Source organism: Urocitellus parryii, chromosome 6 (assembly GCF_045843805.1).
Source record: "Urocitellus parryii isolate mUroPar1 chromosome 6, mUroPar1.hap1, whole genome shotgun sequence".
Taxonomy (NCBI): domain Eukaryota; kingdom Metazoa; phylum Chordata; class Mammalia; order Rodentia; family Sciuridae; genus Urocitellus; species Urocitellus parryii.
Window position 1 is genome coordinate 86,167,620 of NC_135536.1, and position 24,290 is coordinate 86,191,909.

At 41.6% G+C, this 24,290-nt stretch overlaps 1 protein-coding gene across 2 annotated transcripts in view; it reads right to left on the bottom strand.

Annotated features, from left to right (window-relative positions):
- Positions 1 to 24,290, bottom strand: part of Rasgrp1 (RAS guanyl releasing protein 1) — a 70,229-nt gene that overhangs the window by 22,247 nt on the left and 23,692 nt on the right. For both annotated transcript variants that reach the window (XM_026391080.2, XM_026391076.2), the window contains exons 3-6: positions 12,155 to 12,260; positions 6,329 to 6,391; positions 5,509 to 5,640; positions 3,053 to 3,206 (exon numbers count right to left, since the gene is read on the bottom strand). In XM_026391080.2, coding sequence (XP_026246865.1) covers positions 3,053 to 3,206; positions 5,509 to 5,640; positions 6,329 to 6,391; positions 12,155 to 12,260 — 455 coding nt within the window. The remainder of the gene's footprint in view (positions 1 to 3,052; positions 3,207 to 5,508; positions 5,641 to 6,328; positions 6,392 to 12,154; positions 12,261 to 24,290) is intronic.

The following is a 24,290-nucleotide window of genomic DNA, read 5'->3' on the forward strand; positions in this document are numbered from 1 at the left end:
TGCTCAGTAGTAGCTGGGATGTGCTATGGGACAGACAAACTTGTATCCTCCCCTCCTACATCTCTGCCATGAGGCCAAAAGGAATGATGGGAGGAAAGTCACATCATGGCCCCTCTACATGAAAATTAATTAGGCATCAGTGGATAAGTACACACCCTAATTAATCTAACTGTTGTTTTTGAGTGGATATTGTTTGTGTCTCCTCTAGATTCTAAAAACACTGTAGAACTATTTCACCATTAGTTCTGGCTCTGCTGCTAAATTTGAAAAAGATAATTCCCTTCACAAAAACAAATCTTTCCCAGCTATTTTCTTTTCTTAAAAATGTGATAATAAAATCTCCCCTATTTAGGACATAAAGTTATCTCAATCAAACAAGATAATATATGAAAGCACTTCTAACTTTTTGAAGTGCTATATACATGCAAAGTGGTGCTAATAGGATAATTATTATCTCATGCTAAAACAAGCCTGTTTGGATTTTCTTCTGCTAACTTGAACAGAGGCCAAAGGAAAGGGGTACATGAGACGTGGTTAACTATATATTCAGTGACCATAGTTTCCCAAACAAGACAATGGCATTTTCTGTGGTTTACAACAAAACAGCATATGTGAAACTGGAAATGTCCTGGAAGATCTGGTATGTGATGCCTGTAGCCATCATGTCCCTGTCGTAAGAGTCTTTCTGCTCACACGGTATAGCCAAGAGGGAGGAATGGTCTGTTTTCTTCCAACACTCCTACGGGAGTCTTTGGTGCTATGCCCAGTCTGAACTCTTCCCAGTGAAAGCAGGTGTGGCCACGTGGCATAACCACAGGATTTGAGGGAAAGATCTAAGAGCCAATGAGTGATTTACCACATTGCCATTTGTTTACCACAGAGATAGTGGCAATTCTTGAGACGTTGAAGCTGCTATTATCTGGGTCCTGAGTCAATGATCAGCCCCTGCTGACCCGTGTTAGACATGTCCCATATTGCTTAGAGTGAAAAATGAATTTTTGTGTTGTTAACCATTGAGATTGCATGTGTGTGCATGTGTTGGGGGGTGTTACGGCAGTATGCCTTAGTCTTGCCTTAAGAGTAGTAAATAACACCAATGAGAAGCAATGAGGTTATAATACCAATGAGATTATGTAACCTAAATAAAAGAGCTGTAAATTAACAAGGTAACCATTTTACTGTGTGGTGATTGCTGATGGGTAGAGAAATCTGAGTAGGACCAAAATTACTCCTTTAAGGAGACATAAGAGAGACACAGAAACCAAAAGTGTTGGGCTGCGGATAGAAAACACACTTGTCTGAAACAAGTTAAAAGTTACCATGATTCATTCCAATGAATAGCCTCCCACTGTAGAGACACCAATTGCATCCCCTGGTTGTTGCTGCTATTTTTAAGAATTAGCCCCATAGGCTCATCCCTGCTAAAGAATTGCAACAAACAAGGTTCACAGCAGAGATAAATTTCCCTTCAATCTCAGTTGGAAAGAAAAGTGGGAAAACTCTTTAGGACTACGTGGGGAAAACAAAAAAATTCCCTGAAATAGTCTTCTATAAAGCAAATCAAACCACTCAAAAAGAAATGAAGGTTCAAACTTTTGTTTTCAGTCCGAAATAGAACACTTATTCAACCCCCAGGGAGATGGGCTAGGATTGCTTGTTCTGAACTGATTTTTCACTTCTGCCTGCAATGATCTGAACACTGGCATCAAACAGATGTCCTGCAGGCCTGACTGAACAGCCCTGCCAGTTTCTCCCCAGCAGAGCTCAGATTTCCAGTGTGATAAATAACCCTTTTCAGTGGCTCTCAGCTGTGCCTGGTGTCCTGCCCCGTGATAGGGGAGGCGTTGCCAAATGGAAACTCCCCAAGTGAAGCTTTACAATGGGGCTCAGTGTCTGGGGGTGCAGGTGAGGGTACTGGGACTCCAAGAACAGGTTAATACTTGAAGACTTATTTCTAAGTAGAATGGAGGGTTCCTGGCTGGCTGGCCAAACAGCTATGATGACAACAGAAGTCTTGTCAATGGGAAAGAATGAAATAACCTTTGTAACCTGGTTGGCATGTCTCTTTCCAGATGCAACTAGGTTCAATAAATTGGTGCTGAGTGACTAGGAGATGTAGTCCCAGCCCTGGCTCTTGACTCTGTTAAGCTGTACTGACTTTGCTCAAATCAGGCCTCTAGGCCTCCTCTCTCATCTGGGGAGCACAGGTCATTCTAGAATACACTGGGCATCTTAGTACTCCCTAGTTTTAGAGCAAAGCTGAAAACTGTACCTGCTGGCAGGAGTGGAACCTGAGTGGAGTAATGGTGTTTGTTCTTAGGAAGGTGTATTGGCCAATGAGGGTCTGTTGGCACCTGAAATGTTGACAATTTCTCTTGTATGGAAACAATGTGCTCTGGTATGACACATGAGGATGCATGTGTGTGCTCTCCCTGTTCCTGGCAGTATACTGAAATCTCTCTCCAGCACCACTTCTTTTGGCTCTGCTTAGTTGCCCCAGTAGCAATGATAAGGTCAGCACAGTTTATCTCTAGAAGTATGACTGCTGGGCCATGTCAGCACCACTCTAGGGGTTTAGGGATATTTGAGGTAGGCTAGGAGTATCTTTTCTACTTTAGGATTTCCCAGAATCATTCAAAGCCTACCCTTGAATGAATTTAAACTTCTAGGGAGACATATCCCAGTTTTATTTTTTTAGGAAGATATAAAAGAAGTTCTGGAAGCCTAATGATCATCGCAGGGGGGAGGGTGTGTGTGCGTATATTCTCGCATATGCACGTGTGCAAGGTCCCTGCGTGCCCAAAGTGCATTACTGGAGCGAGTGTTGGGGTGGGGTGAAGTGGGTATGGAGGATGTGAGATGGAAGCACAGCAGAAGCAAACCAGGGGAACTCAGATGTACTGATTTTCCAGACTGTATGGTGGTTTACTGGGAAAGCCTACCAGCACTGCTGGGGCCCCTAGTGTTAGTTAGACCGACTGTTTGCTCAATTTCTCTGCTTATTTTTCAAAATTTCCCAGAATAGGTTTTCTCCTGCCCCTTGGGTACATACTGATATCCTTCGAAAGGACTTGAACTCAAGGTAGGTGAGGTGCTCAGATAGCTCTTCTGGTTCCAGATGGTCAAAGAGCAGGGAGACTTTCCGTTTCTTGCTGGTATTTGATTTTATCCTTTGGGTAAGTTTCCTGGACCAGTCACGGGCGTTGCTTTTGTGGGTAATTGTGAGAGGGAGAAGACAAGGAGAAAGAATAAATTCCCATTACTTTTGCAAGTATATCCACTGGTTTCGTCCACAAGGATATGCAAAGCACCAATAGCTTTGCTTGGCTAAAACAATGCATTAACAGAATTTCCCCAGATCAGTTTTGTTTTGTTTTTTTTCCTGTGGTAGCTGGTTTTCAAGTAGCCTTTTGAATATATCTTGGAGAACAGGGTAAATAAGTTTACTCTGAGGCAGTGGAAGGAGAGTTTCAGGCACTGGTCACAGTTTCCTTGTCTTTGGTCCAGGCTCCCTTGTGTATTATGCCTGCTCTCCCAACGCTTTTGTTCCTGAATTCTCATGAGAGAGACAGGAGAGTGGAAATCTGAAGGCAGTGGGACAGTTCTCATGCCAGAAGAGCTCAGAGAACCACAGAGAGAAGACATCATGCTGGAAGGAATTGTGTGTAGAACAAGTGATCGCCCAGGGCAGATCTGAATCATTTTCCTCCACTGTCCCCAGCCACTGAAATGACCAAGGAAACCTAGCTGACCCTAGAGTGCCCCTATTCCTCTAGTTCCTCATAAGAAACCCCTGTGTCTTTTATGGGGTTTCAATTTCCCCCAACAAGACAGAAGCAGAGGAAAGCAGCCCAGTTTTGAAAGGCAGTAACTTGGAAATCTGTGTGTCCCAAATTGGTATCCCTAGATACCTTGCCTCTGATACAAGAGTTCTGTGATCAAATGAGCATAGGAAATGCAACAGATTCTGTAGCCATCTTGATCGGTGAGCATACTACAAACTCTAAAATGCATTGTAAAAGCAAAATTTAACAGGTTATTTCTGAAGTACATCTGGTCAGATAATACCCCACAGATTATAATTCTGTGGAAAATATTGGTACAGGAAAGTCAGCTAGGAAATATTAGGACAGGAGACCTAAGTTTGACAACTGTTCTGTCTCTAAATTCTCCATCTTCAAAATGAAAAACAAATTTTTACTTTGAAAACTCTCTTTAACCTTTTAAGATATATAATTCTAAGCAAAGAAGTACACAGAACCCAAACTGATGAACAGCCTTGTATGGGGCTCTGGGATGTGATTTTGAAGTCACTTCTATGTAGGCAGGGCATCGTGCATTGGGAACAGGCCTCCCAGTCCAGTTTTGGCTCTGACACAAGCTTACCACAGACTGGTCAGTTTCCCAGTCAGAAAACCAGGACTTTAGATGAGTTGATAGCTAGAATGTTTTTTCATTGCTAGAATTATAAATCTTAGGGATTTGTGATATTGCAAATAACATGGCTGTGCTGTGAAAATTTTAGCATACAATGTGTGTGCACTCCTCCCTCAAACTAGGAAGGACATTCATTTTCCTGATTCAGCCAATCTAAGAAATAATAAAAATATTCCTGAGATCCCTTCCCAGCTCTAGAAGTTTAAATGATTTTCACAGACATCCGTAGATGTTATAAACCCTCTGTTGATTACGTTTCTCAGCAGTTCTTTCCCCATTTACAAGTTCAGGGTGCCTCCTGCATTGACTAATAAAGAAGCATGAATCCAGTGTTGTACTTTCAGTTTCTCAGGAGGTGGATACATTTTAGGTGAGGTCTTGCTACCTGATTTCTTTTTGACTGGGATTTATTTTTGTCCCACTCTTGGATATTAATTACCTATGGCTCAATCATGGGTTCTGTCTGCTTTCCTATTAAATGTCCATTGTACTCTTTTTTATTTGTTCTTTTTAGTTATACGTGTCAGTAGAATGTATTTTGATATATTATACATACGTGGAATGTAACTTTCCATTCTTGTAGTTGTACATGATATGGAGTTACACTAGTCACGTATTCATATATGAACATAGGATAGTTATGTCTGATTCATTTTACTGTCTCTCCTATTCCCATTTCCCCTCCCTTCCCTTCATTCCCCTTTGTCTAATTCAGAGTACTTATATTGTTTCCTAACCCACCCCACCCCTTTATGTTGTGTTAGCATTTGCATATCAGAGAGAACATTTGGCCTTTGGGTTTTGTGAGATTGGCTTATTTTACTTAGCACATACTCTCCAGTTCCCTCCATTTACTGGCAAATGCTATATTTCATGTTCCTTTATGGCTGAGTAATATTCCATTGTACCAGCGTTCATGGTGAGGCAATATGAACCCACTTCTCTGAGATCAGAGCGCTCAGCAGGGAAGGGGAGCAGCCATCATCACAGGGACAGAAGCCTAGAAAAGCAGTCTGAGTCATAGGAGGAAGATGGTTAAAAAAAAAAAATCACGAAAACCTTGACACTCACATTTGAGTTGTGTCAATTAGGCGGCAATGTAGCTCCTCACCATTGGCTTTTACCAGTTCCTGAAACTCCTCCATGGTGTTTGTCAAGCTGGCATCCATTTTAAACATGATCCAGAATTCTGTTATCCAGTACCTATGGGGAGGGAGTTAAAAACCACAATCCAACACTGAAGCCAAGGACTCATAATTGGGCGGGCTCCCAAAGGAATTTTTGATCACAAGGAGGATTCAGAAAAAGACAGAGGCTGATCCGTTCTATGGTGAAGCAGATGGGTGGGGACAAGGAGGGACCTAAACCATCCAGCCAAAGTCTTCAGTGTCTCCATACACAGAATGCTCTGACAAGACAGGTAAAGTAGCCAGGACATGATCATGCATCATTATGTGCATCAGTTAATCACAAAGTGAAGAACTGCAGATAAACCAAATATCCAAAAATGGAACAAAATCTGTAAAATATACTTTATAACATATTAGAATGTTATATGGTCATGAAAAAACAGTGTTTTTAAGAAGTCTTTAATGACTATAGAATATACTGACAATAGAAAGCTAAGTGAAAACTAAAGAATATAAAACACTTGATGCCAAAATACTGTAAAATTGAAAAAAAAAATGATATGAAGTTTAAGTTCAGGTATACCAGAAGAAATTCACTGTGCCCTCTAGAGGCAGTTCTAGTAGCAAGCCTTGGTCTTTTTGGTCTGTCCAAGGGGCTTTATGGATGGTGGGGACGGGAAGGGCAGGGAGGACCAGAAGAACTACAGCCTTTCACTTCAGCTCCCCTCCACAGAGTCTCCATGCAAGTGCAGAAACATTACCTTACAAAATAGCAGATCTTCAGGCAAAGCCCTGGTGAGTTCTTTGCCAAGGCTTCCTTATAGGTAGGGCTGTGGTTAAGGGAAATGGAAGCCTCTGTCACAGAAACCAAACAACCTCCATCTTTGAAAGTATTTACTAAAACAACTGCCTGAAATAAGGGGCACATGACCTCTTCCCTGTGCCCAAGAGGAGTCCAACTGCATCACCAAGCTAAAATGAGCCTTTTATCTTTTAAAATGTAACGGATTCATGCAGTGAAAAAAATTGTATAGTGAATTAGGAAAGGAAGACATATATGTTCAAATATATTTTCATGATAATTAAGAACAATACTGTGAAAATTATAATAAATAAACCTAGAGGATGCCACTAGACTGACCCAGTAAACTGTGATGTCCAATCAGACAAAGCTATGGGCATAATCCAATATACAACTGGAGATCACCTTAAAGAGTGTTGCCATTCTGAAGATTCCAAAATACGAAAGAACAGAAAAATCTCATCGAGTTTGCTTATCTGTAGAGATAGATACATGGAAAGTGTACTCATTTATTTTAAGAGTCAAAGAAATGAGAACTTCAATCCAGTGAGGAGCCTGAGGCAGGAGGTTCTGCCATCTTCCCTCCATCAATGGATTTAGGAATTAGATTATGTGGGCTGTGTATTTCACAAGCCTGGACATGGTGGTGCACGCCTGTAATCCAAGCAATTTTAGAAGCTGAGACGGGAGGATGGCAAGTTCGAGGCTACACTCAGCAACTTTGAGGCCCTAACTCAAAAAATACAAAGTACTGGAGATGTAGCTTCATGGTAAAATGCTCCTGGGTTCAGTTGCCAGTACCAAAAAAAAAGCAAAAACATAATCACTGCAATCTAAGATTGAGTGGCTTCCAGCTGAGCTCAGGAGAGGAGTGCAGTGAGCAGCCAGGAAAGATCAAAAGCCAAGGATAGTCAAAACCATATTTAGAGTTAAATATAGAAAAGCCAAGGATAGTCAAAACCATAGTGCTAATGTTTATTAGGAAGGCATTTGTGCATTTTGAAACTTTATATATTTTAGAGCATATTAGAATGATAGCCTTGAAATTTCCATTAGGAATGTTTTAAGTGCTTCACATTTGTGGTTTTAAATTGGAACTTAAATAATTTTATGCATAGTTTTGAAACATGTAGATAATGCTAGCTTTACTGTTTATAACTTTAATTTATTAGAGTTGTAAATAATTACTTAGAATTCAGGGAGATATCTGAAGCACTTAAAAATAATATAAAATGTAAAATGAGTACCTGTAGTTTAAGACCATTTAAAGTATTCAATTAACATTATTCAAATTAACCAAACATTTTTCAACTGCTTGCTGACATGTACTGGACTTATACAAAAATAAGATATGCAAGCTCAACTTGAAAACCTAAAGGACTATGGTTATGAAATTTATAACTTTAATAAAGTGACTCATAATTTTAAAAATTGAATTTTAATAGACTTACTGCCTATTAAAATATGTCCTTGAGATTAGAAAACAAAACAAAAACCACACAACCCCCCTACATCAACAAAGGTAATTAAAACAAAAGTACAAGCAACTGGCAAACTTTATGGAATAAGAGGTTTTGGTGCCCACCTTTCTGCAGGCGTGAAAGGCAGAAGTGAGAATGAGATGGTTTTATATTTCTTTATGCCAAATTAATTGCTTTGAAGCTGGGATTTAAGCACAAAGCACATTTTAGATAAATACCTCTTAAGAGTCTATATTTGTAATATTCGGCTAGTTGAATTATTTTCTTTCTTTGTTAAAGGGGAAGGAACAAAAGACATGCTTCTCTATTAAAATAACAGATACATGAAATCAATATGGTGGTATTTGCCTTCCTCCTGGTTGTTCCTTATCCTCCCTTCATGTCTACTGACAGCAAATGTAGTCTGCATGTGGTTCTGTGTCATTGTACAAATCCAGTCTGTCTATCTAATGCCTAGCCTGGAGCCACTCTGAATGTTGTGTGGAAGGCTGGAAGCTGCCTGAGGTCTTCAGAGCCCAGAAACCATGATAGAGGCAGTCCCTGCAGGCCAGGCAGAGCTCCCTCTTTCCAACTCTAGGAGATGAAACAAACTTAGTAAGAGGCTGAGGCTCTGCTACTCTGGCGTGAATTGCAGGGTTTGCTGGAAGCCTCAGACTCTGGCCCACCTTTCTTCTTTTCACAGCTCCTACTATGGCCAGAAAGCACCAGCACATGCTGACCTTACTTTTTAGGCATCTAAACTATTCAATGCATGTTTTAAAATCTCTCTCTCTCTCTCTCTCTCTCTCTCTCTCTCTCTCTCTCTCTCTCACTCACTCACTCACACACACACACACACACACACACAATGAAAAAGAGGAAACCATCTGAGTTTATTTAACTAAAAATTCTCTTATTTCCAGGCGAAAGAACAAGGAAACCAAGAGCGAAGGAAAACATCATTTTGCTGTCAGTGTTTAACCTTTCCATTACAGAGTCTTCTTTCATACTGCCTGTCTTAGAATCCTGTCTTCCACCCTAGCTTAGTTTTTAAGCTAAGCAAAGCCTAGAAATCTAAAAAGTTTGGGTATAAAGAGAAAAGTTATCCCAGTGCTTTGTGTCCATATGGTGCAACATTGATTGCACCCTATCATGAGACGGAAACTAGGCTCAGAGAAACAAAGGTGGAGTAAGCCTTTGTCCCTGCCCTTGGGGGGCAATCTAGTGTAGGGATGATTTGCAAATAGGTAAGTGTATGTGCTTTAAAACATCCTTATATTGCTCTTAAAGTAATCTGTGATTTAATTAATTTTGCAGTACCCTTGCAACCTTTCATATTAGTAACAACATTCAAGCCTCAGCAGCTAGACTCGGTTACTTGACACAGTCATTAGCCAGAGCACATGGTATTACATGCAAAGCTTAGAGACAGAAGATCAGGTAGATATCTTTAGTTAGTTCACAGAATAAAAACACTTCACACTTTCTGCAGTCACAGATGAGAAGCTGAAAAGCTTCTAGGCAGATTACCTCCAGGCTACAGGGAGACACACTTTGACTGAAGCAATACAAAACTAAAGCCAAAGCAGTTAAATAGATTTTCAATCAAGAAGACTATCTTCAACCACTACAAGTATTTTTAAAAGAAGAGAAGGGCTGGAAAAGTCAAGGAAAGGCTCCACAGAGAGGGTCTTGAAAGGAAAACACTTAGCTAGCAGAGGGAAAAACAGGTTTCCAGGCCCAGGCATCTCAGAGGAATCCAGGGTAGAGGGAAAGGGGCTCCTGGGAGAGCTGTAGGATGCAACAGGGAGGGTGGATGGTGTCAGAGGCAAGATGCAGCAGGGAGTGGGGGCAGGCTCACACTGTGGAGGCATTTTGCAGGCAAGTTGAGGAGTCAGACATGAACCCTAGTAGTTGGCAGAGGCTCCAAAGCAACAGCCTGCCCAATTTGTTTTTAGGATGTGAGTTAATATCCAGGTGTGGATAATAACCAGACTGGAGAACCATATAAATGAGAAGACCAGTAGGGGGCAGAGGTCTGGGATTGTGACAGTGGGGACCTGGACAGGGATGGTGGTATAGAAATGAAGGGATGAGAGCAGAAACAGGTCATTTCTGAAGCAGAAACCCTGGGACTGGGTGGCAGATTCTGTAGGAGGTGAAAAGCAGGGAGGAGTCAGGACTGCTCCTGATGTTTCTGGTTTTGGCAACTGGATGGATAATGACACCACCACCTGAAACTGAAAATGAAGATACTGGTGCCAGTGTGGAATATAATAAGACTGTGGGTAGTTGGGGGTGGTAGTGGTGAGCAAATGAACATATTATGGTGTTTGGATATGTTAAGATTGAAGTGTGGGCACGAAAAACTAGTCCAGACCTTCAAAAAATGGCTTAGTTTACAGAAACATAAATTGGAAGAAGTCACCATCAGCACAGAACCACCATGGTGGACATCCTGGGGAGAAACCGCCCATGGAAAGGCAGTCAAGAGAATGGAACACTGGGATGGTATCCTGGGATTAAAGTGGTGCTCAGAGAAGAGGCCAGATGAGATGCTGGAGAAGGCACAGCCTAAAGACAGAGACCCAGGAAGGTCCTGTCCAGGAGCCCTGGGGGAGAGCTGAAGAGAGCTGAGGGTTGCAGGCATTGGTGATGCCTACTACTTCTGGAAGGTCAGTGTAAACAAGGATGGGAAAAAGGCCCCTGGGCTTAGCAATTGGGAGGTCACTGCACTGGTGACATCAGAGAAAAGTATGAGTCCTGGGGTAGGCGCCATGGTTGACTTACAGAGTGCGTAGGAGTAGACAGATTGAAGATAATGCAGACTGCTTTAAGACATTTCTGCATCAAATTTCTAACAATAGAATGAAGGGGTGGCAAGGTTAAGAGTTTAGTTTTTTAGGTTAAGGACACTTGAATGTGTGGCTCAGTTAATGGGCAGGTGCCCCTGAAGAGGCAAAGTTTGGAAGTACAGGAGGGAGATGAAATAACACATAGGGTGATGGCAGGGCAGAGGGGGCCAACTCAAGGGCAGCACCCAGTGCATCCCGAGGGTGAGCACCCAGGGTACAATTTAGTTCAGAGGCTCTCAAACAAATTTTTAAGGAGGAGTACATAATCACTGACACTGTTTACAATCACTCATGCATGCAGTCAATAAAAAGCAGACAGACTTTGAGTCGGTGTTACTGTGGTTTTAAAATTCCCTGCAGAGGAGGCTTCCCACTTATTACCTGCACCTCTCATTATGGGGACCTTTCCCAACAAACACTACACCCTTGGCACGCTCTTAGAAACACCACCTTTGAGATGAGAGATAAAAATTTCTGAGCACATTTAGAGGAGGGATTCAATTTGACCTTTTTTTGTTTTGTTTTGTTTTGTTTTTTGATGGTGCTTAGGATTGAACCCAGGGCCTCATACAAGCTAGGCAAGTACTCTACCATCAGGTACATCCCCAGACCTTTCAATTTTCATTTTTGAAATAGGGTCTTACTAAATTGCCCAGGCAGTAATCTACTTGCCTCAGCCTCCAGAGTCACTGGAGGCATGGGCCACTGCACACAGCAATTTTTAAGTTTTAGTATTTTTTTTGTGTGTGTGGCAACATGAAATGGGGAATTAAAGCAATGAAGGATTACAGCAGCAGTCACAAGTCATGACTCAGTCCCAGGGGCTTGGGCCTCAGGTGCTAAACAGTCTCACCTCCTCTACAGCCTTTATTTCTTGGGGGCTACATCCCCCAGTGTCATTTGTGAGAAGAAGGAGGAGGAGGTAGGTCCTTCTCTGCCCTGCTTGGTTCACACCCCACGGGAAGGCTAACATTTATCAGGGCTTGCTTGGTGCACAGTCAATGTCTCTGTCAGAAGCAGGAAGGCACCAGCAGATTCTCCAGATGCTCTTGCCTTGGGAAGCTTTCTTCAGAGCCTGGAAGGCTGAGAACTGGGCAGGGAAGCCAGAAAGGGATGCATCATTTGAATCGTGCTGTTGTCCTTGTCAGTTTGTTCAGGATAAACATGAATTTTGACTACTCTACAGGAAAAGTAGTTTTTACTTGCAAGAGATACTGAAGGTGACCATGTTTGCACCTTTGACCACCCCCAGAGAAATCAGCATCAGTACCAGTATACCACTCAATGCATGAATGAACATGATACACAAATGAATACATGAATGAATATGCACACATTCCATATAAAAGGAGATGGACATTTCTCACTCAGGCTATTCCAAACCAAGCAAAACGAAAGCATGCTTCAAATCTCCAGCTACTTTTGGAATAGATCCCGTTCTGGCATTCCAGTCACTATGTTAAAGGATATAGGGTCATAACTTTTTGCAGCAGGTCAGCAGAGGAGATGATGATTCGGTGCATGGTCAGCATGACTTGCAACAGCTGGTTACTTCGACACAAGTTCCCATCTGCATCTGAAAATATAAAGAGCAGCATCTGAGTCAGGTCCAGTCAGGCATCTGGTGGACACCTGATACCCTCCTCTTCCACTTCTCTGGAAGCTAGCCAGAGCATGCCTCAGGCTCATCCCTTCTTCTTGGCTTTTCTCTCTTCTTGCTGTACTCTATCTTCTCCCAAGTGTCCATTTTGATGCTCATTAGTCCCCTTGCCCCAAAGATGATAAAATCTTGAAAAAAGGATAAAATCTACATCAATACACCTAAGTGTCTGTTGAAAGCAGAGGCAGTCCAGGTTTTGTGAGGCCTAAAGTTCATATGATGCAGGAGAAACCTCCCTAGGGTCATAATGAGAAAAGTTACAGTATAAATTGATTGTAATTAAAATACCTTACTTTCAAAACATTTTACAAAAATGTCTGATCACATGAATAGGGCCCTCCCACAACCTTAGGAGTGAATCATGCAAATAAAGGGCCCTAGAATGAAAATTCTCCTAGTTTCATGGTTAATGTGCCTCTGGATTGAAATAAAGGAGACAGATTAGAAGCAAACATGACAATGGAAGGTGGTCAGTAGATTACAGGTATTCATGTTGATTTGTATTGAAGAGCTTGGTTACCTGGGTTTTCCAAATCCCACCTGGTAACAGATAATAAGATGCATTCTATACACCAGCAACAAACATAAAGATTCCCTTGAAGTGGTTTTCAAAACCTTTTCAACATTTATGGTATGAAGTGTCAGGGCCAGAGCTGATTACTTATTGCCATATCTACTCTCTGGTCTTCAGCATGAATCACATCACTGGGGCTCCCTTACCAGCTGGGTTCAGCCACTGGGAAACAGGAGCAAGAGATGGGAGGGAAGTCAAAATATGTCTTTCTCATTTCCTCTCTGCCTTAACAGCACATCCTTGATAGTAGCTACATGCAATTGGATGAATAATCACATGGGTTGGCCCTTCCTTCATGACTACAGCTCTGGCTGGGATATCAAACTGTTTATCTCTTTGACCCTTAGTCTAAGGGTGGTAATGACTTAACTGTTGACAGTTTCTAATGCAACATCTTTTAATATTTCTTCATTTACAGAAATTAAGTGAATTCTATTCCTAGCCAGGAATTTGAATGGCTCAATGAAAAGCATCAAATGAAAGAATATACATGAATTGTTTGTCATCTGTATTGCTATTTAAAATATTTTATAGAGGTTAGGCCTGGTAATCATAGAAACTTGGGAGGCTGATGCAGGAGGATTGCAAGTTGGAAAACAGCCTGGGCACCTTTGAAAGACCCTATCTCATGATAAAAAAATAAAAAAGGACTGGGGATGTAGCTCAGTGGTAGAGCAACCCTGGATTCAATCCCCAGTAAACCCCGGCCCCCACAAATACACTATAGAAAAGGGGTTGTCATTTTTATTTTCTTTCACATTTATCAAATTGTAAACAAAGGACATAGAACATTTGGGCCCAGAAGTTCTGATGCCTCAAATGAAACCTAAAGTCATAGTTCATTGAGAAAACACTGTAAACTGACAGGCTCCTCCCTCCCTACCACCAAATCCACCAATTTACTGATGCCCTTCCTACTGCCCTTTCCTTTACCATGGAAGACCTTTCATAGTGGAAGACCTTGTATAGTGCTCCAGTCTCCTCTCCTCAAGGACGCTGGTGCTGCACCTGGCCACCTTCTCTCCTATAATCCCAATACTTTTCTCTCTACTGGTTTACTTCCACTGGCATTCCATGTGCCCCTGTATCTCCCACTTGAAACAAAATGAAATAAAAACAGAACCATAACTCTCCTCCTAGTCTCCAGCTTCCTCTGCAGCTTTCTGTTTCCTTTCAGCAAAAACTCTCTGTCACTACTTTCTCACCTCCCATTTACTCTTCCATCATTCCATTGTGACTTATTCCATTCCATTATTCCATTAAATATTTTCTTTCTAAAGTTACCAATGCCAAAGGTTACTTCATTGCCAAATCCAATAGTCATACCTCTGTTCATGTTACTTCATGATTCAACTGCATTCAACCCAAAAACACAACCCAAAGTTGACAACTCTCCTTCCTGGAACACTTTCTTCCCTTGGCTTCCATAGCATCACATTCTCTCACTTCTCTCTCACGCTCTTCTTCTGTCTCCTCTTCCTCTGCTAAGCTCTTAAATGTCATCATGCTCTATGGCTTAGTCTTCCCACTTCTTTTTTTCTAACATTTAAAAAAAATTGTTTAAACTTCTTAAATTTTAAATTTAAAAATCAACTTTTTTTTTTCTAGTGAAATCATCCAGTCCTATGACTGAAATACCAGCTCTATGCTGACAACTGCCCAACTTATATATCTTTAGCCATGACCACCGAATTAGTATGCCCAGCAGCCTACCTGGCAAATCCACTTGGAAGTGCAAGTTCAAACTTAACTCACCCAGACAAAATCAGGACTTTCTCCTCCCAGTTCATTCCTCCTCCATTTGTCCTCATCTCTAGAAATGGCACAACCAACCATCTTCAGAGTTGCCCAACCTAAAAGCCTGGGAGTCATGCTTCATTTCTCATTTTCCTCATATCTAATCCATCAGGAGGTCTTGATTTTACTTTCAAAATATATCTCACTTGTCTCCATCCTTGCCATAACCCTCATTCGGCCACCATGATGCAATGAATTGACTTCCCTGCTTCTACTCTGGTTCACCTATAGTCCATTCTCCACACAGTAGCTAGAAGTGAGCTCCTGAAAACTATAAATCAGGTCATGTGCTTATATTAATATACGTTAACAAATTCCATTATATTTGGTATAAAACAAACCCCTTACTGTGGCCAGCAGAGCTTCACCTATTCTACCTCTTTTAATATTACCCACTTCATTTTTTTTTAACCACATTGCTCCTCTCCATGCATCTGTGTATACCTCATACTCCAAGCTTATTCCTACCTCGTGGCCTTTGCATTTGCTATTCCCCTCCACATAGTCTTTCTTCCCTTGATTCATTCATGTTATGTAAATCTCAATCATCACATCCCCAGAGAGGTCTTCCTTAAACTACCTAAGGTACCCATTCTCCTGCCTGAGTTTCTTCATAGCACTTATGTTCTAAAGTTATCTGGTTATTTTTTCTTTAATTTTTAATTTACAGAATTTCCAATAGAACACAAACTTCATGAAACCTAAGCCTTCTCTGTTTTTTCCCACAACCTATTTCTAAAACCTAGAACAGTACCCACAATGGTATGCACTCTAGGCATGTGTTGAGTAGATGAGTGAACTCATTCATGCCTCTCTGGAAACTGAGTTTGCTTGTAATTAGTTATATCATTGACTGTGTATAATATACACACTTATTTTCTTCTCAGCCACAGTTTTCAAAAGAAACTCAAAATCACAATTTAGTAAAACATTTTAATGAAATATACATGGTTATAGCTGTGTAAATCTTCCATTAATTCTTCTGTACTTATACTCTGGTGAGGTACGTCTAGCATTGTTTTCTCTGTTTTCTGGCCCACATAATTTCTGTGATAATTGTCTCTTGCCACAAAATACTGCAAAACAAACTATGCCAAAATTCAGTAACTTAAAATAGCAACCATTTATTTTTGCTGAAGTGTCTCAGTTGGGGGGCAAGTGAAATAGACTGGGCTTTGCTGGCGCACTACTCCACATGTCTCCCAGCTTCCTTGGAGCAGCAGCCTATCAGGGGCAGGTTCTTCTCATGATGGCAGGGCACTGAAAGGTAACTAGAAATATCCAAGGCCTCTTGAACTTAGTCTTGGAAGTGGAATGCTGTCACTTCTGCCTCATTCTGTTGGCTAAAGTAAGTCATATTTCTGAATCTAAAGTTGAAGGGAGGGAACTTCAAAGTCACATTGAAGATATCAGGCACAGGGAAGGTAAAAAAAAAAAATTGGTGGCAAGCATGCAATCAAACCCCCATAGCTACAGAGGGGTAACTTCTTAATGCAGCATTTGACAATAGTTTTTACAATGTGGACCTCTTCACAGAGATGGCAGTATTCATATTCTTGAATAGTGAAACTGCAATATGCAATATACTTAAAGGTATGCATTAGAATGTTCCCATGTGCTCCATGCACTATGGACACAGGCCCAGGCTTGGTAGGTATGGACAGCACTCAAGACTTGCTATCTAATTTTCCCTTTGTGGCTGACTATAGTACTTAAGAGGAGGCATGACACTTGATAAGCATTGCTGTCATTCACATAGCAATTATCATTACTGAAGCCCTACTTAATGCCAGGGGCTGTGCTAAGGACTTTAACAATGTTATGTATAATTCTCAGAAGACCCTGCAATGTTGGCGTTATTCACTGTTTACAGCTGAAGAAATTAAGGCATAGTGAGGTTAGGAAAGGGACAATGAATGGCAGAGTTAGGATTTAGCCTTAGGTCTGTTTGATTCCAGAACCCCTGTTCTTTCCATCACACCTGGTTGCAATCTGCAGGCCATCTGTTGGGAGAGGGAGCCAAGAATTAAATGGGAGGCTAATGAGGGTGAGTGCTAAGAACTCTTCCAGTCCTTATGACTATAAGAGATGCCATCAGGATCCTGGGTTGGAGCCAAGGCACACTTGGCAGAATGGCCTTTATATTCTGGTGAATTCTTGAAAACTCTTGAAAGCTTTGGTCACTTGGTCCTGATCTTGAAAGTTGCCTTTAGGAGGAGAACCCAGGTGGCCATGCCTAAGAGTCACAATTGTTCACACTTTACCTTTACCTTGTGCCTCTTCTAGAGTTCCAGTGATGTTCCCACACTGCAGCTTGTGAGTCCTACCATGTTCTCTGTGGGGGTGAGTGCTGGCAAATGTTAAGACCAGAGGGGATGACTCACTCCACAAGAGGAGGTAGAGATGGGGTGAGGGAAAGAGCAAGGAGACTTTCCACGGCTAGTCAAGAGCTCCACTGCCTCTCCCTCCTCAGTTCTTTTTCAACAAGAGAACAGCCCAGTGTAGTCACTTGCCCTCATTCCCACCACCATCTCTTCCCCATGTGACCATCAAATGCCAGATGAGCTTATCGACGTTGCATTCCTTTCCCACCCTCATCCCATACAGTGCACGCCTCTTCCCTTTGAGAACCACCTCCCTTTGAAAAACACATTTTCCAAATGGTGGTCAAGATGGAATCTACCTTCTGGGCTGCTGGAATATAAATAAATAAACACACACACACACACACACACACACACACATCTATATAATTTCTGTAAGCTGATTTAAATATTTCAAGGAATTATTCTATTTTGTTTTCATCTTTTAGGCTTTTAAAAATGCAGGGTGTCATACTAAAAATTCTAATAAGTAAAATGTGCAATGCATAATAAAATGTGCATATTTTTTCATTACCATCTGTTCTCCTTATACATTCAGAGAAAGACTTCTTTAAAGGGTTGAAACCTCAGTGAGGTACAAACTGTCAATCCTACATACTCTACCACTTGACTTAGGGAATAACGTATGCTGCTAGAAAAGTATACTAATTAAAGACGCCTAACCTGTGGACCATTTGCTCAACAGAACAAACAGAAAAGCCATGTGAGATTCTTTTGTCTATGAGCCAACAACCAATTTTCCACCATTAGTCTTAGTGCTGGCAGTAGCTGTGCTTTATGGAATCACAGATTCTTAGGGAGAAAAAGACAATCCTCTCCTTTACTTTCTATCTCAGGCATTATTTCCTCCTGAAAGCATAATTGGGACGTGATACCTACCTAACCTCTACCTACATCCTTCCAACGAGAGGAAAGAATTTCCTAACTATTCTGTGTGGCAACTTTTCATTCTACTTCAATTAACAAGATTGTGGGGGAGGCGGAGACTTTGGTTCAGTGGCATAGCAATGAATTGAGGCCGTGGGTTTGATCCTTAGTACCACACACAAACACACACAATTTTTTTTTTTTTGGTACTATTACCCAATATGGACAAGGAAGCTACTCTGTGGAAAGCACTGACATAGGCACTAAAGGAGGTTTGATGAGCGGTAAGAAACCCTTGTCCTTGAGGAGCACACAATCTAGTTGAGGATTTAACACACACTCAAGACGCCTAATATTTCCAAATAGGAAACGTTAAGCAGGAACCCCATGGAGACCCAGCTATAAGATGGTAAGTTAAGAGGGAGAGCCATCCCATTCAGATATTATGGTTTGCCAAGGATATCAGGTGACCTTGGCCAGGAGACCTGCAACTTCAAGATTCAAAAGACCATCTATTCAGTCTGTCTCTAAACCCCACCAACTTCTTTCTTGCTTGCTTGCTTTTTTTTTTTTTCCTTGACGTAATTTTAAATAAACTGCTTGCTTCAGAGAGATGAACTGCTCCTAGACGATCAGAATCCTGTGAGTGAAAACCAGCCAAGGGTTGCACACCACATCCTGCCTCTTTCTGACAAGAGCTGGGGGGACTTTGCTACAGTGAGATGAGTCTGGGGGATGAGATGGAAATGCCATGCTGCCAAATGGACATAAATGAAAACAAACAGCCAACACCAGAGAGGAACTCCAGAACAGTCTTTTCTTCCCCCTTTGTTTTGGTTTCCATGGAAATTTCTTGATGTGTAAAGGGATGTTGAGTGTACCAAAGGCAAAATGTCAGAAACTAGTACTCTGAGGGTAGGGAAGCCGTCAGCACTCGGGGCATAATATGACGTACCAGATGGGTTGCAACCAGGCCCTGAAAATGATAATGGAAAAACGAGGACCAGAAGACCATGCAGGCAGAGCTGAAGCTGCCCATGGAAGTCACAACTTCCAGAAAGGGTAGACTGGAGGAATGTTCCAGAGACACAAAACCCACCCCACAGCAAGACTATAACATGTGTTAAACCCTATTTGGAGAGTGTGCAAAAACTGGTGAGTGGAAAATTAAGATTACTGGTTTTTGTTGTTTATTATTTTTTAGTGCTGACAGTCGAAACTGAGGCAGCAGATGCACATGAAGGAGGAAGGAGGCGATGCCCACTCTGAGCTCAATAGCTTCTACTCCCTAAGCAGCTTATAACATAACCAATGCCACTTTGATTTTTTTTTAAATCCTCTGTCCCTGAAGAGGACAACAATCAGGGGAAAGCAAGTGATTTGCCAAGGATCAGGACTCACTTCTCAGGGCAAGTATGAGAATAGTCAGTATGGTTGCTACCAGCAGCATGCTTATAAAAGTAACAAACAAGAAAGATGGGGAATGGTTTATATAGGGTTTGCATATTTCCGTGGTACGAATGTTCCCACGTGGTCAATCTCAGCTACCATAATGAAATCACTGAACATGGAGTGGGGAAGAAATGCTTGCAGTAATCTCTGGAGACAGCTGTGGGCGACCTCCAATGTGCACCTACCTCTGTAAGTTCATCAGCAGATCTGAGGTCACAGGGCTGCTGTTTGCTGGGCTTCCTTTGTATCCCTTCCCACACCGTCTCCTGCTCCACAGGATGACCATGAGCTCAATGTTAAGGATGAAAAAAATCTCTGGTGAGACCCTAACCCTCAAACCTACCACTTTTCATGAAATCAACACAAGGAAGCTATTGGCATCATTTAGATGGGTCACTAGTATCCAAAGAGTCCATTAGACAGTGGCCAGTGGGAAGATGCCAGGTGCCCTGGGCTCTCAGTGCCCTGCACAGCCAGCAAAAGTGCTCTCCACTCTTATAGTCAAATCACCACCAACAGAAATGTTCTTCCCTGGCATGGCTTTCCTTCTGAGGCATGAAACTCTATGTAAAGTATGACCTAGATTTCCTGGATGAGTGATTGCAATCTGTAAACGTCTAAGCAAGTACATGAATTGCCTAAAGTGAGAAAGAGCTTTTAGCTGTATTGCCTCTGCTGAGCAAGACAGCCAGCTTCCCTGGGGAACTGCTGCCTCGATCTGGATCTGTCATGTTGGAGGAATCTGCAGTCTGAGAAGTCATAAGGGAAGCTGTTCTTTTTAATTCTGCAAAGTGGACACAGTTCTGTGGGTGGGGCTGAGGCTTAGAACTAAAGATGAGGCCTGGGAGAAGACATGATAGGTCTTGGGCACACCCAGTGAGCCAACCTGGGACAACACTGGGGCTACAGACTTTAAGAGTCACTGTCAAAATGTAGTGCCAACTTCTGCTTTCCCCAGTGTCCATCCAACTCTCTGGGACAACCAAATTATCTGGCTGCAATGTTATGCTGCAATGTGGTTCTTTGGTGAACTGCTGTCAAGGCGGTCTACTTGGCTCACAGACAGGAAACATTCCCACTGCAGTGTCGTAGGAATGTACCTGGCAAGGGGAAAAGCAGAAGCAAGGTTCTGTCCCAGCTTCCCAGAGGGACACAGAGCTGCTGGCACATGGCTGGGAGGGAGGACAGCAAAGGCCAGGGAACCCAAAGAAAAAGAGACAAATTGAAAAGAAAATCTGGGACATGCTCATACCTTGCTCATTGGAATTTATTCCTAGCATTTCACTCTTGTCTATTAAATTCTGGGCCCTTTTGTCATATCTTTGGACAGACACTAAGGAACAACTTGGGGTGAAGTTGAGAATCATGGGTTAGCCAAGACCTCAGCCTTCTTCAGAAAAATTTTCTGAATGTGTGATTTTGATCCTATCAGATCTGCAAGCCTAAAGAATAGATAGATAGTCTCAATCAGTGCATGACAGCATTGTAGCAGGGTGTGCTGATATAAAATGGCAATATACTGATTACAACCCAACCACCAAATATACTTATGACCACAGAAATTTTTCTTTGCATATGATTCTCTGCAATAAATAGTTCTATAATATATATATCTCAACACCATGCATGGTAGAAGTCACTGAGCAAAGTCTTTTGCAGTCAGACAGAAAATAGTCTGAGGTGTCCCTTACTCTTCTTTGGTTGGAGTTTGGTTGATTAGATTAAATGTATTACAATGCTTGATAAACTGTAGAGCACTATAACAGTGATAAATTGCTGTTTCTCTTAATGGGATTTAAAACATCTTGTCTTTTTCTTTGCGCCTGATGGTCCTTGGCTATCCTGAGTGGGACTATGATATTTTTTTTTCTTTTGTTAAACCCTTCACTGTAAACACAATCCAAAGAGCTGCTGTCCACTGTGGTTTGTCAAACCATCTGTAATTGGACTTGGACTTGGGTTCCCCTCAAACATGGTCTCACTCCATAGCAGTTGGCTGATGGCCTTCCAAGCTTCCTTCCCATCCTAGCTTTTAAGTGTATCCTCCCCTGGGATCCTCAAAAGGATTTTTTGTTGTTTACAGAGGTGCTGGAGAGAAACCCACATGAGGGTGTAGGGAGAGAACTGCAAGGGAGGGTGAGGAATCTCTTTTTCTCTGAAAAAAGGAAGAAACTGGCTCTACTCAGCAGTCAAAAGTCAAATAAGAAAGTGTTTCAAAACATCTCAGTGGTGAACTGATGCTGTGTTGTGACGGTCTTACAGAAATTGCTAAAAGGCAACACTGAAATTCACAAGTTGTTGCCAACTGGAAGATGGAAGAGACCAGGAGAAATAATGGTCTTGTTGGAGAAAAGGCAGAATCTAACCAGAAGAAATGAGTTACAGTTACAGTCTTGCTGCTGCTCTCAATCTTTTTGCTAACATATTGGGGGCATTTCCTGTGTAGCAGTCACTATTCCAAGATTTTGTATATATTAACCATATCGTTGGCATCTGTTAGATGAAAAAACTCAAGTAGGGTCACTTGCCCAAGTTAACACAGTTATTAAGTGGCAGACCAGGATTGAGTCTGACAGGCCACCTGGCCCCAGGATGACCCCTATCATTGCTGAGCCTATGTGCTCACTTACAGAAGGACAGTTTGGTGATGTCTCAGCCCTGGCTTCCCAGCAAAGAGGTAATCAGGAGATCAGTCTAGAAGAAAGAATGCTGATATCTTTTGGGGTGAACAAAGTTCTGAGCTGAGTTCAAACCACTGTGATGTCTCATTGATTTGTGGGTGTCAAGTATCTAGATGGCTTGACAGTTGTCACGTAGGTACATGAAACTCTCACTGTGCTGTTGAAATACCACCAACCTACATTTATTAGTGCTTTGTGGACAACCACTCTCTCCTTGTATATTGTCTCCGCTGAGCTTCACAACTTTGAGATAGGTATTGTTTTTATTATTTATAGGTGAGGAGCCAGAGAAGAAGGCAATGTGACCTGCCTGAAGTCACATATTTGATAAGTGACAGGATGGGGACTTAAGTTCTGATCTTTTGACTTAAGCCTTACCCTTTCTACCACATCCCACTGCTTCTCAGCCTGAAAGCTGTGAAGACAAAAAGCACATCCTATGCTCAGCACTTGAGTCTGGAGCGAGCCTACATGCTAAATGAGCACACTAGCAATGGTCGCCACCAGAATGTAGCATCAGCCACGTTACAGATATTCTAATTTTCACTACAACACTGCATGGTAAATGTTTTCTTCATTTAGCACAAGAAGAAACAGATTCAAGAGAAGTAAAAATAAGTTGTCACTGGTCCCACAGCTGGAAAGTAGCTAGAAAGGGCTGCACATTTTGTCCTTTTTTGTTTATCATTCTGGTTTTAGGTTTTTATTTTATTCATATCTATGATAATTATGCATTGCCTCTTAAGAGGGAATCCTTCAAAGGTAAGGGAAAAGGTTGTCTACTTTCTGTTGATTCCCTGCAATCTCTAGGGCCCTGCTATACATACCATACTGGGACCATTTCCTTCATTTAATCAAAGAATGTAGGAACAGACATAGACTGACAACTGCCAATAAACACAAAACAGTAAGGGTACACTTAATATAAGGAAAGAGTTACATGGCTTTGGGAGGGACAAGAAGCTAAGGATTTGTGTCCCTAGCATATGGAGATGGGAGGGGCTATAAGGAGGCGATGGTAACAGACATCAGTATTTTAAGAAACAAAAAGGTAAAAAGGGGAGAAAAGAAACTCTAAGGACAAAGCAGGAACTAATATTCAGACTCTTCTATTAATCTATGTTAATGTCACTGGAATTTAATTCCATTTAAAGACCTAGGCAGGGCCGCCCCTTGCCATATGTAAAAACCAGGTGAATCTGAGACTCCCAGATACCTTTAAGAATCCTGAATTTTGTGGTCACTATGCCATAAAATGGCATGAATCTCTCGTGAAGGAGGTATCCTCACATGAGAAAAATTTATACTAACATTAAAAAAAAAACTTTGTAAGCTTTTTAGATTTTCCCAGTTTGCCAGGTGTAGTGGTGTATGTCTATAATTCCAGCAGCTTGGGAGGCTGAGGCATGAGGATGGAATTCAAAGCTAGTCTCAGTAACTTAGCAAGACCCTGTCTCAAAATTCAAAATAAATAAATAAATAAGAGCTGGGGATGTGGCTCAGTGGTTAAGTACCCTTGGGCTCAATCACTAGTACAAAAAAAAAATCCCAGATTTTATTAATGAAAACATATTATTTTCCAGGCCTAAAATGGTAAGGGGCCATGCTTGAAGAAGCTGATGTTATGCATCTTTGAAGGATCAGATTGATTCCAAGATTTCTCACATTAGTGGTATCCTCATTAATTGCTCAATAAGATCTTGGTTTGTTCCTGGACCCTGTTCTGAGAGAAGTGGAGCAGTGGTCAAGGCAATGAGGTCAGTGGACCAACCCCAAATGTGGGTGCTAGAAATGCTACTAAACAATTCTGACTTACATTTGCATAACACTTTCACATGCATTATCTCATTTGACTAGCGCAGTTGTCTTGTGAGGTAGGTAGGGACTATATCCATTTTACAGATGCGAAAGGCACAAAGACAGGGCTGATACTGTCCAACTGGCATTTTTTTTTCAGATTGATGGGGACCAATTTGGTACCAGTTATTAAATATTTTGAATATCACCACTGGATAAATAACTTGCTCACGGATAATACCAGCACCAAATGGCAGAGCTGGAGTTCCAGGCTTGGATTTTCTTATTACAAGCCCAGAGCTCTTTGTTAAATAAATAAATTAATAATAAAAATATGATAGAGTCTGTGGGGGCCGCAGACCTAACAAGGATCCTGTCCAGGAAATGTCAGAAA